This window comes from Neoarthrinium moseri, assembly GCF_022829205.1.
Source record: "Neoarthrinium moseri strain CBS 164.80 chromosome Unknown scaffold72_Wmoseri_CBS_16480, whole genome shotgun sequence".
Taxonomy (NCBI): domain Eukaryota; kingdom Fungi; phylum Ascomycota; class Sordariomycetes; order Amphisphaeriales; family Apiosporaceae; genus Neoarthrinium; species Neoarthrinium moseri.
In genome coordinates this window covers 51,014-64,689 of record NW_026055186.1, presented here as the reverse complement: position 1 = coordinate 64,689, position 13,676 = coordinate 51,014, and the positions used below count along the sequence as shown (strand labels likewise).

Below are 13,676 nucleotides of genomic sequence, written 5' to 3'. Positions count from 1 at the left end.
GAGCGACAGGCCACACCATTCCATTGGCCGTTGGGAGCTTATCTGGATGATGGCTGTCTACTGGCCAGGACGTATTTAAGAAGAACATCGTCGCCGCGCCCTGCCACCATGGCTCCCCTCCCGTGTTCTGCGGCGGCCTTGGTGTAACGACGACTCCCGACTTGAACTCATCAGACCCCTTCGGCGGCACTCGCTGGAGCTGGCCCCGTATACGCGCAGAGTGCAGCACCACGCCCCATTCGACGACCATGGCTGACGTCAAGTCTCCGGCCATGCGGGACTCCGAGTCGGGAGATAAGGGCTCCGACTTGGCCCACAGGCTCGCCGGAGTGGAGAGCAACCGTGAGGTGTACAGCGAGGAGACGGCGCAGGTCATCGACCCCGTAGCTGAGAGGGCACTGTGTCGAAAATTCGACTTCCGACTGTTGCCCGTGCTGGCTGTTATGGTGAGCATTGCCAAACGGTCGCTCGCGTTGGGCGACCCGATGCTGACGCTGGCCAGTACCTGTTCAATGCTCTCGACAAAGGAAACCTGGGAAACGCGGAGACCAGCGGTCTTTCAAAGGGTAAGACAGGCACCATATGCCAGCCCACCCGGACGTGCAATGGACGGCAACTGACGAAGCGCTCATTTTGTAGATCTTGGCTTTGCAGATGGACAGTATAATCTGATCGTCGGCATTTTCTTCGTCCCATATGTCATATTTGCGCCCCCAATCGCTATGCTGGCGAAGAAGTTCGGGCCAGCCCGCGCACTGCCCGTTATGATGTTCTCATTTGGGTCCTTGACGCTGTTGACTGCAGCTTCGCGCAACTTCAGCGGTGTCTTTGCTCTCCGGTGGTTTCTGGGAATGGCAGAGAGCGCTTTCTTTCCGGTAGTCATCTACTATCTTACGACCTTCTACCGACGCGGAGAACTGGCTCGCCGCTTGGCCATTTTCTACGCTGCATCAAACATCGCAAACGCATTCTCTGGCCTACTGGCATTCGGCGTCTTCCAGATCAATTCCCATCTCATTGACCATTCGTGGAGGTGGCTGTTCATCATTGAGGGAAGCTGCACCGTCTTGTTCTCATTCTTCGCCTTTTGGTATCTACCCGGAAGTGCAGCGGAGGCCAAGTTTCTGACGGCAGAGGAGAAAGACCTGGCCTACCACCGTATCCACGTTGATAGCTCTTCCACGGTAAACGAAGAGTTCAGCTTGAAAGATTCTCTGCAGATATTCAGAATGCCCGCCACCTATGGGTTTCTGCTTATCGAAATATGTCTCGGTGTTCCACTGCAGGGTGTATCCCTCTTTCTGCCTCAGATCGTGCAGCGTTTGGGATATGACAAGGTCAAGACGAACCTCTACACCGTTGCGCCCAATGTAACTGTGAGTTGTTCTCCATCAGTGGACGGGGAAGCTGAGACTAACGTGATCTAGGGAGCTGTAATGTTGTTGGTACTGGCATTCAGTTCAGATTTCCTCCGAATACGGTTTCCATTCATATGTCTGGGGTTCGCCTTCACATTTATTGGCATGATTATTTATGCCACCATCCAAGATGTACAAGCCCAAATTCAAGTTGCGTATTATGCGACTTTCATGATGTGCTGGGGTACTTCGGCCCCATCAGTATTACTGAGCACGGTAAGTCCACCATCGTATTCCGTTGCCCAGACCAGTCTAGGAGAGCGCACACTGGCAAGAGGAATTATTGGCTGACGACCACGACAGTGGTATAACAACAATGTCGCGGATGAGGGCAAGAGACTTGTGCTCACTTCTGTTGGAGTGCCACTGGCAAATCTTATGGGCCTGGTGGCGAGCAACCTCTTCCAGACCCGTGATGCACCAAAATACCTGCCGGCCCTCATCGCAACAGCATCTTTTGGTGCCTGCGGTTTCGTCGTAGCTGGACTTTTGGGTGCGTACATGACGTTTGATAACAAGCGGCGCAACCGCCAGCAAGGTGTGAACTTGACAGCTCAGGACGTACCCACGTCGAAGCTGAAGGACGGGCCACAAGTACAGGACTTCCGTTGGTTTTTGTGAGCCTTGGGAAGGGGGTGGAGGGGTTTCCTTCTATGCAGATCAAGAGACCACCAGACTCCAGACTTACATATGCTCCATCTCGTGATATAAGCCAACTCCTCAGGGGAGAGCACCAGGAAGCCTGCCCGTCGTTCTGGCCTGACGAGGGGTTCCGATGCATTCATGTGTACCAAAGAGCTAGAGAGGCAAGCACTGCGCATGGAAACCTCCATGTTACAACGCATCTTTCAATGTATTTATGTATCGTCATAGTATAGTGGCGCGAAATAAGATTTTACTACGCCTAATTTGTTGGTGGATCTCTCACGAATCGAGCTGTGCAAGCGCATCGTGTGAATTAGGCGAAGCAAAGTTGAGATAGGAACTCTGTCGCTCGGATCTATGGTAGCCTTGCTCCTTTCATGCATACATATTCGAGTCAACCATGAATTTGTTTAAAAATAGTTTCACTAAATCAAAATCATGGAATTTCCCCTTACTTGGCGTGTTGTTGGTATCAGTGTGGTATCCCACCCTTTGGAGGTCGTTCCCCACGATAAGAGAACTAGCTCTTCAACATGTTTATTCGCGCACCTCAGAGCTGAATCCCCCACTTTTGACCAAGGAAGATTGACTACTTACGCACCTATGGAATTATATACGCCAGTATTTAATCACATCGAAAGATGATTCAGTGACTGCATCACCCGCAGTGAAGCAGTACACCTCTGCACTTATCAACTACCACCAGTAATTGCTTAATGATCACCCAGGCATGTGCAGACTTCAGCTGACCAAGGTCTAGTGTCATCCGAAATTGGTGAAATCACCGCTGTGTTACATGCCTACGGAGCCGCACTCAAAAGTCGCAATGTTGAAGACGCGGTCGCACTGTACACGGGCGACGGCGTGATTTTGGCCCCCCATTTCCATGCCAGCGCAGGCACAAAATCACTGCATGAGTCTTACTCAAGAATCTTTTCCAGCGTACAACTGGAAATCACGTTCGACATTGACGAGGTGGTTATCATGACTCCCGGGGAATGGGCATTCGCGCGAACGACGGCCGATGGTACTAAGACGATGCTAGCGACGGGCGAGTCAGAGACGCACAATAATCAGGAGCTGTTCATCCTGAAGAAGGAAGAAGGTACATGGAAAATTGCTAGATATTCGTTCTCTAGTATGAAGCCGTTGGTGCAAAATGGGGTTCGGAGAAGTTAAAGGGACTTTGACTAGGGGTATGTCCAGTCCAGTGTCAGGTTCTCTGGTAATACGAGCATATTATGCTCAATTTGGTTCCAAATACCATCAAATACATTCCAACTGTAGAATCATGTAGTGAAATCTTGTTCGGGAATGTCTATTTACACTTTACCCATAGGTGCACAAGATAGAGCCAGCGAAGGCACTCATTGCAACCTGTATCGGACAGATTGCAAACATTACTAATACAATCAAAGGTTCGTGAATATGTAAAGCTAGGATAAAGAAACATGCTACCCTATTGTAAAACTGAGGCTGTAGGGTTTGGAGGACCGTCTTCGATAATGAGCAGCTTCGGGATTCTTTGCAACTGATCCAGCGGTGCGAGATGACATGGAGAATCTGATGACCGGTTAAAACTCCCAAGTAGCTCTTACTTCAGTCGATACGAGAACTATAGTCTGTCACGAGATGTTGTCTTCCATAGCAGTGCCTATGGGGGGGGGGTCCACGAGAGAATACAGTGCAATAAACAAACTTGTGGCGCTATTCTGCTGCGTAGAACCACGGGGGGTAGACTCCTTTCATCATTCATGTCGACTTGGGATAGGAGTAGATCTGGATGATAAGCCGTTGTTAGCTAAAGCATGCGCTTCTATCACGTTGAGCGCTGTCCCTGCCACATGTCGGGTCCGTTCACTGGTGGCTCAAAGGTCTGCGATGCAAGTGCTGGTCATCTCAAGTTTGACATATATACGTCAGAGGTCACGGCAACCAAGCAACATATCACATACAATCATCCACCCAGTTATGGACTGTCTATTTCAACGCTAGCGTTTCTTGGACTCTTGCCCGTCCTCCAAGGGTTCCTTACAACAATCGAAGGGAGCTTCGATTGTGTTGATCTGCGCCAACGCGTCAAGCTTTTCGTTTCCCATCTACCAACAAAAACTTTCGCAGAGCTCCTCGTCTCGGAAAACAAGTAATATTCTTACCACACTCTGTGTGCTGAATTCGGTAAGTTCAGTCCTGCAGCCATCATCCACCCATTGTGCGTTCACCTTTCCACTGGTACCATGTCATTTCACTTCACCCCGTGTCTGTCAGCAATCCCCTGTCAACTGTGGTACTGTCGCATGTCGAGCACTTCTCAAAGATGATGTGAGCTGTTGAGAGCATTGTCCCAAATCACACTTGAGGTTGCCTACCTAGCTTCACCATTCGTCACAATTCTCATTCCCTGCATCGTCTCACTCCATGGACAGTTCCACTTGAAGAATCCTTCACTGTGTGAACATCACTGCCTCTTCCCATAACACCCGGTTCTACCTCACTCGTAACGCGTTCCCTTTCGTGAAGCTGCCACGGTAGATACGGCTGACGAACCCAGCGCAGATCGCACTCTACTCCAGCACAACAAGCCAAACACCGAACCCACCAACATGTCTGAGGCAAAAGCTGGTTCTTCTCCCACCAAGGTCGCCACCTCGAAGTGGACCGCCGAGGATAACACCGACCTTGTCTTCACCATCCTGTGCCAGGTTAATCCCGAGCTCGCCATCAAGGGTTGGAAGGAGATAGTCGAGGCCTTTGGCAAGGTCCACGGCGACAAGTATTCGATGTCCGCTGCCAAGTGAGTATTTCTTTCCATCTCATCTTCGTCGGCCCGCCCTCTGCCCCCTTTCCAGTCATGAGAGGGAAAAGCACCAAAAGGATACACCAACCAGGCATCTTCATGCGGCTGTACCTGACACCTCCTTTCTATTCATTAGGCAGCAGTTTCAGAAGCTCCGCGACGCCTACATCGCCAGCTACGGTGCGTCCACCACTGCCTCGGGTGACGCCACTGCTCCGGGTCCGAAGCCTAAAGCCGGCGCCGCTCGCAAGCGAGCTTCTCCCGTTGCTGCTGGCAGCGCTGGCGAGGATGGTATGCATAACGCCAACAACGACGATGGCGCCGGACTCGCGACCGAGCCGGCAGCTGCCGCTGCGAAGCCGCGCAAGCGCCGCGCCCCCCAGAAGTCCAAGGCCAAGGTCGACGGGGGAGAGGAGCACGAGGCTGGCGAGGCGGAGCAGGACAAGCCCGAGCCCAAGCCCAAGCGCACCCGCAAGCCCAAGGCAGTCAAGCCCGATCCCGAAGTTGCCCTCGAGGCCCATGGCGAGGGAGCCGTGGAGGTTCACGGCATCAACGGCCATGAGCCTGAGGGCATGGAGGTCGACGATGCCTAAGCGTGCACCGCCATCATCGCCGAAGGTTCGTGGTGGAGTTGGGGTTGCCATTGGCAAGAGCTGTTAACAGCATATGAATTCTTGGTAGCTGATGGATGAAACGGATACGTCGTTTAGTCGGGCTTTACTAATCAGATGTGCTTCGAGCATACATGTCGTCTTGGACCTAGTGACTGCAATCCGCAAGGAAAATTTGATATCTACTTGTAAGTAGACCACCCTCTCAATTGATGGAGGCCACATGAAAAAAAAAAGAAACCAGATCTTCTACAAATACATATCCGGACAATGTGCGGCCACAAGTCCCCAGCAATGCTATTTACTCTCATCCAAACTCATACACTGCAACTCTATCAGCCCAGCGGACGTGGTATGTGTCATACGACACTAACAGCAAGTCCAATGACACCTTTGCGTGACATGACTTGTGTCTACGGACATCGTCCTGGCCCTGGCTTGAGGCTCTATCATGGCACTTATTTCTGGGTGTATGAGCTACCGCGAATTGGCGGCCGGCATACGGCACGCCGCGAGAGGGCAGTCTCGAGATGAGGAAAGCTGTATTCGAGCCATCAACAGGACATAACGTAGCCAGGATGAAACACCCCTCGGCAGCATCGGAGCCATATCGATGTATAAGTCACAGGTACAGACAAGAGCGACAAGAACGGGCGGAAATTGTACAGCGAGTATTCAATTGTTACAGGAAGAATGGGGATATCATACCGTGACTCATTAGCGCTTGCACCGAACCGCGAACCCAAATAGTAAACCGAGAAGAGAAGCACCATCATGTCAGCCATTGTCGCCTTCCGGACGATACAAGGTCCCGCTACTGCTACGCCGAGCACCGGGTGTGTGGATGAAAGACAGGTCGGGTAGCAACGGGCGAAGAACATTAGAACTCGCCCTCGCCACCACCACCGACAACACCGGCGGTCCACAGCCCGACCAGTCCCCACCAACTGACCTTCCAACCTCTCCAGAGCCCATCGACGCCCTGGCCCTTCCTGTACACGACCTCGGAGACCTTGGCCTGCTTGGCCTTCTTGCCCTTGGCTGGCGCCGACTTGGCCAGCACAGGGATGGCGCGAGACCCCTCCTCCGAAACGATGGTGTACATGGTGCCCACGACGCCATTGTAGGATCCCGGTCGCACGATTGGCTCCATTTTGCCGGCCTCGTCCAGTGCTTGCACGTACGCGGGATGGGACAAGACGGAGGCCTGGCCGCGGCGGAGGACGGTCTCTAGGGGTAGTTTGACAAAAAGCGAGACGCACGAGGTGCAAAACTTGGCGACGGAGAAGGTGGTCGGAGAGAGCTCCTTGTCGATGAGGAACTGCGAGCGCAGTACGAGCGGCGTCGAGAGGGTCAAGACGGGGTGGATGAGAGAGTGGAGGATGGTCGGCGTGACGAGCGACGGCGGGCACAGCCAGGAGGGAAGAGAGCGGAGGCTCGATATGGTGCGGCGGGATCCGCGGGTGGTGGATGTGAGGATGAGTCTCGTCCGCACCATGTCCAGAGGGGCCAGGATCAGACCGGTCGAGACGGCGGCGGCGGCGGCAACACACAGGGAGGCCCAGGGGTACGGGGAGGCGATGTCGACCAGCCTGTCGACGTCGTCCTTGACGCCCAAGTCGGGCACGTTCAGGAGTGCGCTAAGCAGACTCCGGGACCAGTTCTCGAGAAGAGACTGAAGGACCGTGTAGAGGAATGTGGCATTCGATCCCTTCCACACGCCCCAGGCGCTCTCCTTGGACCAGAGCTGGGCCATAACCTCAAAGATGGAATCTGGCCGCCGCAGTTGGAGCTGGTGAGGGAGCAGGTCCGGCGCGGCGGCCGGCTTATCTGGTTCGGGCTCGGTCGGGCTGGGTGCCCGGTGTCTATGCGACCGCGCGGACGGGGTGGGTGTCTGGTACGGGGCACTGGAGGTGAAGTAGGAGGGCTCGTCATCCGAGTCTGATTCGGGATACTGCGAGAAGGGGGAGGGCCAAGAGTCAGCATGGGCAGTTCGGGGTAGACGGAGAGGGCGCTGTAGAGCCGTCGTACCTGATCATATAGCGACGACGGCCTGGGACTGGTCATGTTTGGTCTGGCGGTGGGCTGGGAGAAAGACGAGGCGCCCGTCTCCAACAGCTCGACGTCGTCCTGGGCGCGGACCTGGAGGAGGGTCTTGGCGACCTCGAAGGGCTGGGCCATCAGCACGCTGGTGTACTTCCATAGCAGCTCGTCAACCAGCTCCTTGAGGGTCTGGATGGTGGACGGGGACGGGTCGTTGACATAGTCGCGGTAGTCGAGGTCCGGGAAGATGTCGCGTGCGCGGGAGGCGTATCTGGCGCCGCCGTGGGCCGTGGCATTCGCGCCGGGCTGTGCGGAGGAGGAGAAGCCGGAGAGGGACTCGGTCTGCTCGCCTATGGTCGGGGGGATGTAGTAGGGGCGCAGCGGGTTGACGCCCTGCCTGGCGGCGGCGGAGGAGGAGGAGGAGGGGGAGGAAGATGAAGCCATACTGGTGTCTGGCGTCTGCCTCGGGGGTCCGGCTCACGACGCAGGTAGAGAGGGAGAGGGATGTTGTTGGGTGGAGGGCCGTCTGCAGGCGACAGCTTAGCTCACAGCACGCAGGGCGACATCATTTTGCATGACGAAAATTAATGCAAACAATCTCCAAGATCCATGCGCTAAGGCAAAGGGTGCTTGCTGGCCGTGGAGGGATGCTGGGATGCTGGTAGGGGGGGAGAGGAAAACGAAATGCGGCAAATCCCGTTGCGCCGCCCAGCTGCCAGAACCTCAGGCACAGCCCTGGAGCCCTGGAGCCCTGGAGCCCTGGCTCAGAGTCGCACTGGACCGCACTGCGCACCACACTGGACCAACTGGCTACCTAACTGCATGTAATTTGCACCCCTACCCTACAGCACGGCTCAGTGGGACACTGGCAGCTGGGCCTCTACTACCTACCTAGCAGCAGCCTACCTAGGTAACGAGGTGGTAGCCACTGCCCGGCCCCAGGGGGCGAGCCACAGGCACTGCCCAGGTGGACGGACGTCTACAGCACCCGTGCACCATGACCATAATCCGATGGAAGCTAACTAACAACGTCGCGCATGGATGTCGACCACTGCCCAGGTGACCACTGAGAGAGCTCGCAATCCGGCCATCCTCAGCCAAAACAAGCCACACCCACCACAACAGCGCCCTCCGACCGGACTTCGGGGGAGTCGGCTGTTGGCCAACGGCGGGACTGCACGACGGCCGGGCGATCAGTTGGGACTTTTTTTTTTTTTTTTTTTTCCCTCCCCTTCCCCCTTCTCGGAGGCGCCTTTTTCTCTGCTGCCACGCTGTAACACTGCAACCCCGTCGACGCACCCGAGCGGCGCAAAGTCCAGATCACATTGTCTATCGCTGCGCCATACCTATTCCGCGCCTCGAATCCGACTGTTGGCCGCCCAGTCCTGCCTCGCCTGGCCAATTAGTCGCCGCACAAGCGCGCCTGTTGGTGACGGCAGCCCAGATCCTTACCCGCTGCCCTCGCCGTAGCCGGAAATAGAGCCTCAGCAACCCAGACGAGCCCCCCTGCAGACCAGGCGTGTTGGCCGTCCCGTGCAGACTGGGCAGAGAGCCACGAGAGAGAAGAAGTGAAAGCGAGGAAGAGAAAGCGCTGTTACGCCCGAGTATATAAACCCCCACCTGCAGCTCCCATCGCTGTCGTCCTCGGCCTCTGCGCTCGAAGCTCGAAGCTCGAAGCTCGAAGCTCGACTCCCGAGACGCAGACAGAGTCAACATGGCTGCCCCGAGGTGCATCGCCAGGGGCCTCGGCCGCCTCAGCTGTGTCTCTACACCCTTATCCTCCACAACTACTCGACTTACACATGCCGTCTGGCGGTCCTCCCGGATACTGCCTGCCTGCACCCGCACATTCGCCACGACACCGGCGCGCTTACACGGCCATGTAACGCCGCCAAAGCCCGGTGAAGAGTGAGTCCCGTACCCAGTTCCGACCCCGAATCCTCTGTGCAGACCCATCCGCCCGCCCGCCCGCCTGCCCGCCTGCCCGCCTGCCCGCCTGCCACGCAAGAGACTACGGCTTACACCTGATTTTCTGTAGACTCCATGTCACCTTCATCGACAAGGACGCCCGCACCCACAAGATTGCCGTGAGCAAGGGCGACAACCTGTTGGACGTCGCCCAGGCCAACGACCTGGAGATGGAGGGCGCGTGTGGCGGCTCCTGCGCCTGCAGCACCTGCCACGTCATCGTCACCGACCAGGACTTCTACGACCGCATGCCCGAGCCCGAGGACGACGAGAACGACATGCTGGACCTGGCCTTTGGCCTGACCGAGACCAGCCGCCTGGGCTGCCAGGTCACCATGACCAAGGAGCTCGACGGCCTGGTCGTCAAGCTGCCCAGCATGACGAGAAACCTGCAGGCTAGCGATTTCAAATCGTAGTGTTAGGCGGCCCAGATCAGATGGGGGGCGATATACGGGGATGGATAGAGGGTCCGACGTTGCAAACAGGGTATTCTTTTGGTGTATATAGTAGCTGGGTAATGGGTACGGCCCAGTGTTCGGCCCGGAATGGGAATTGGGCGCCCTCCAAGCAGCGCACGTGCGACCGTGACGATCGAGGTATCGAGGTATCAAGTGTATCAAGATTCGGCATATAGACAGTGCCGTGTACATGTAGTATATCCCAGCCCCCCAAGGCAGCTGGTGAATAGAGAGACCCACTCCACAAGGTTGCAGGTCATATGATGACCATCCCGTCCCCTGGCCATGATATCGCATGGACTTCCGCATCAGCTCCCCTCCCATCGCCTGTTCCCCCTCAAACTTTCTGCCCCTTATCGGCACCCTTGCCTTTTACGCTTCTTGGATGCCCCCAGTCTTCATGCCGCCTCCGCCGCTGGCAATCAGGTCCAGGAAGCCCTTGCGGCTCATCTCGCTGACCTTTTCCTCGCGGCCCTTGACGCCGACGAAGCCGTCCCTCCGGGCCTGCACCTCGGCGTCGGCACCCCGGACCTGGGCGGCGCGCACGGCGTTGAACAGCTTGACCACGCCGCGCTGGGCGACCTTGCGCAGGCGGCGCTCCGTCTCGAGGATGTCGGCCGTGCTGGCCTCGAGCTCGCCCGTGTCGTCGTCGCGCGAGGCCACCAGCACGTCCCGCACGCGGCCCTTCTCGAGGGCGGCCAGCTTCTGCTGGCGCATCTGCCGGCGGGCCTTGGCCTCGAGGGCGGCGTCGACCATCTCGCGCGACGCCTGGGCCGCGTCGGCCGACCGCGACAGCAGCGGGTCCGCCCGCCGCGTCGTCGACAGCTTGGTGCCCAGGATCTTGGACATGGATGTGGCAAAGGCCGAGGCGTCGTTGCGCTTGGACTTGGGCCGGCCGCCGACCGCGGCGTCGCCGTCGTCGTCCTCGTCCGAGAGGTCAAACTCGTCGTTGTCGTCGCCGTCGTCGTCGTCATCGTCGCTCATAGCCGGAGCGTCCTGGGCCAGCTTCCGTTTCGAGGGGGGAGCGGCCTTCCGCTTGGTCAATTTTTGGCGGGCCGAGGAAGTATCGGCGTCATCGGAATCTGAGCCCGAGCCCGCGTCCGAGTCGGCGGAGGATGCACCATCGTCGACGGTCGCATCGAGGCCACCCTCGTCGTCCGAATCTAGAAGGTTGACAGGCTGGAAGGATGCGTCTGCGTCTGCGTCTGCGTCTGCGTCTGCATCGGGATGGTGAGCGTCGTTGTCATTGTCATCGTCCGAGTCGCTGTGGTAGGCGGCCTGCTTCCTCTGCTTCTTGACGGGCCGCGAGCCCTTGGACTTGGCCGCCGACTCGTGGTGAGTGCGCTTCTTGGACGTTGTGCCGGCCATGGTTGCGCTGTGTGCCGTGACGGGTGAGTTTGTGTGTGTGTGTGTGTGTGTGTGTGTGTTTGTGTGTTGGCGACGAGGAATGGGCTGGTCGGCAGGCGGCTCGGCCAAAAAAAAGTGCCAATCGACCGGCCGGCTTTCTCAAAATTTCAACGGTCGAGGGGCCGATAAGCATGGGTTTGGGTTACTGGTGTACCTGTCGACCTCTTATCGGACGGCGCGACGTGATAGGACCGCTCCCGCCGCCGGCTTCCCGCGTCGCGTCGCACATCCCGCAACCCGTCCATGCTGCCCCTCCCCCGTCGTGTCACCCTTGCCACGCTTGCTGCTGCTGCTGGCTGGGATCCGCAACACGGGTCCACGACCTCACCTCAAGCCGAGGCCATGACCCACGATAGGTACAAGAAGCCGGGGTTGTGATCGAGAGGCCCCCTTCCACCCCCCAATTGCCTCGCCAGGGCCGACTAGCTATACTTTCAAGGTTATAACTTGCACCCTTTGGCTCCCGCTGATCGCTCTCTGCCGTTCTGGGGACGTTCACACACTCGCCTCGTTACGCAGCCACTCAGCCAGCCTCGCTGTCGCCATCCCGCCCCGCCATGGCACCGAGGCCGACCGTGGTCTCCCTGGCGGCGAGACTAGGTGCGGGCACTCCTCCAGGCCTTGCTGCACGCCTCGGCGCTCTCCCTCTCTCGCGAACAGCCGCTCCGAGGTGCTCACGGGGCTTTCCCGAACCGCTTTCTCCGTCTGCCGCACCTGTCAGGTCGTACTATAAACAGAGAAAGGCGGGCACCCAAGATTCAGCCCAGCACAGGTACCGGGAAGCCCAAGACCAGAATGCTTGGCTTGTAGACGGTACCCAGGCCGATGCCAGTGAAGGAGCCCCTCTTCGCATCACGCACCCGGAATCCCGTCACACCCTCGTTCTCAACCGCAGGTCCCTGCGTGACGCCTGTGCTTGCGAGCGCTGTGTCGACCCTCACTCCGGCCAGAAGACGTTTGGCACCACTGCAATCCCCGCCGCGCTCCCTATCGAGAGCACCCAGCGCCTGGTTGACGGCTCCCTAAGAGTCGTCTGGGCCCGGGACTTCCTTTCGTCCGGTGGCCCTCACCAGTCCACATATCCACCCAGCACCATCAGGTCGTGGTTCGCCGGTCGCAGAGAGGGCGCTCCGCGGACCCCGGGCCTAAGCCTCTGGAACAGGCGGGAGTTCGAGGCCAGCCCGCACACGGTCACGTACGAGGCCTGGATGTCCGCCGGCCCGGATTTCCATGCCGCCCTCGCCCAGCTGAGGCAGTTCGGCCTTGTCTTCATCGACGGCGTTCCCCACTCCGAGGATTCCGTCGTCGCCCTCGCCAGCCAGATTGGCAACATCCTCGAGACCTTGTACGGCCGGACCTGGGACGTGCGCTCCAAACCTCAGGCAGAGAACGTGGCCTACACCAGCTCCTTTCTCGGCCTCCACCAGGACCTTCTCTACACCTCCCGCCCGCCCAGGCTACAGTTTCTGCACTGCTTGGAGAACACGTGCGACGGGGGCGAGTCAATCTTCAGCGATGCTTACGCTGCCGCTGCAGTGATAAAGAAACTCCCCTACCACGCCGCGCCGTTGTACAATTTTCCGATACGTTACCATTACAAGAAGAATGGACATTCCTACGAGAAGCTGCGGCCCGTGTTCGAAAAGGCGGGCGGCGTTTATTGGAGTCCTCCGTTCCAGACCAGTGATCAGCCCTGGGAAAAGTCCACAGAAGGCGACGTTAGTTACAGCCGATGGTTTCAAGCCGCCCAGGAGTTCCGCAGGAGGTTAGAGCACGAAACGTCCGTATACGAGCGCAAGCTGAAGCCGGGTCAATGTGTTGTCTTCGATAACCTGAGGGTACTGCACGGCAGACGTAGGTTCGACACGGCATCAGGCAACAGATGGCTCAAGGGAACGTACATCGCCGACGACGTCTGGAAGAGCAAGCTGTACGTGCTTGCTGAGGAGATCAAAGCCAAGTTCCATCAGAATGATTCAGCCACAGGCCCAAGCAAAGACACCGGCGGAGGATCGGGTTCTGCTTGAGTACCATGATCCCACCGGGCCCACACCCGGCCTGAGCAGTGGGAGTAATCCAAGAGATGAGCGTCGTATGTGATAGGATTATTGTTAATATCACAGAGTATCAAGAAGTGAACCATGACAGCCGTGTAGATTACATCAGCGGATTTGTACTTCCCCTCTTCGTTTTTTCTCACTGATTTGAACTCAACTAAACTAAAGTCGATATCATGGCATCCTTCCGTGCGAGAGCGGCAAAGCTTCTTTCAGACGTTGCATCTTCACTTCTGCATGTCTCTCACACCATGCGGATGACCCATAGTTTC

At 57.4% G+C, this 13,676-nt stretch overlaps 6 protein-coding genes across 6 annotated transcripts; 4 read left to right on the top strand and 2 right to left on the bottom strand.

The window, feature by feature from the left end:
* Positions 1–248: 248 nt before the first annotated feature.
* On the top strand, positions 249–2,039 carry JN550_011693 (uncharacterized protein; the record flags this gene model as incomplete). The annotated part of the gene is made up of 5 exons (XM_049310086.1): positions 249–446; positions 503–566; positions 640–1,376; positions 1,428–1,634; positions 1,722–2,039. 5 exons carry the CDS (start codon positions 249–251, stop codon positions 2,037–2,039), a joined length of 1,524 nt encoding a protein of 507 aa, XP_049166319.1.
* A 2,627-nt stretch (positions 2,040–4,666) lies between these two features.
* JN550_011692 (uncharacterized protein) lies at positions 4,667–5,453 on the top strand (the record flags this gene model as incomplete). The annotated part of the gene is made up of 2 exons (XM_049310085.1): positions 4,667–4,857; positions 4,997–5,453. 2 exons carry the CDS (start codon positions 4,667–4,669, stop codon positions 5,451–5,453), a joined length of 648 nt encoding a protein of 215 aa, XP_049166318.1.
* Positions 5,454–6,351: 898 nt separating this feature from the next.
* JN550_011691 (uncharacterized protein) lies at positions 6,352–7,958 on the bottom strand (the record flags this gene model as incomplete). Its single annotated transcript, XM_049310084.1, has 2 exons — positions 6,352–7,425; positions 7,503–7,958. The coding sequence occupies 2 exons, from the start codon at positions 7,956–7,958 to the stop codon at positions 6,352–6,354; spliced, it is 1,530 nt and encodes a 509-aa protein (XP_049166317.1).
* A 1,270-nt stretch (positions 7,959–9,228) lies between these two features.
* Positions 9,229–9,898, top strand: JN550_011690 (uncharacterized protein; the record flags this gene model as incomplete). The annotated part of the gene is made up of 2 exons (XM_049310083.1): positions 9,229–9,422; positions 9,553–9,898. The coding sequence occupies 2 exons, from the start codon at positions 9,229–9,231 to the stop codon at positions 9,896–9,898; spliced, it is 540 nt and encodes a 179-aa protein (XP_049166316.1).
* A 414-nt stretch (positions 9,899–10,312) lies between these two features.
* Positions 10,313–11,308, bottom strand: JN550_011689 (uncharacterized protein; the record flags this gene model as incomplete). The annotated part of the gene is made up of 1 exon (XM_049310082.1): positions 10,313–11,308. The coding sequence occupies one exon, from the start codon at positions 11,306–11,308 to the stop codon at positions 10,313–10,315; it is 996 nt and encodes a 331-aa protein (XP_049166315.1).
* Positions 11,309–11,904: 596 nt separating this feature from the next.
* On the top strand, positions 11,905–13,374 carry JN550_011688 (uncharacterized protein; the record flags this gene model as incomplete). Its single annotated transcript, XM_049310081.1, has 1 exon — positions 11,905–13,374. One exon carries the CDS (start codon positions 11,905–11,907, stop codon positions 13,372–13,374), a length of 1,470 nt encoding a protein of 489 aa, XP_049166314.1.
* Positions 13,375–13,676: the final 302 nt, after the last annotated feature.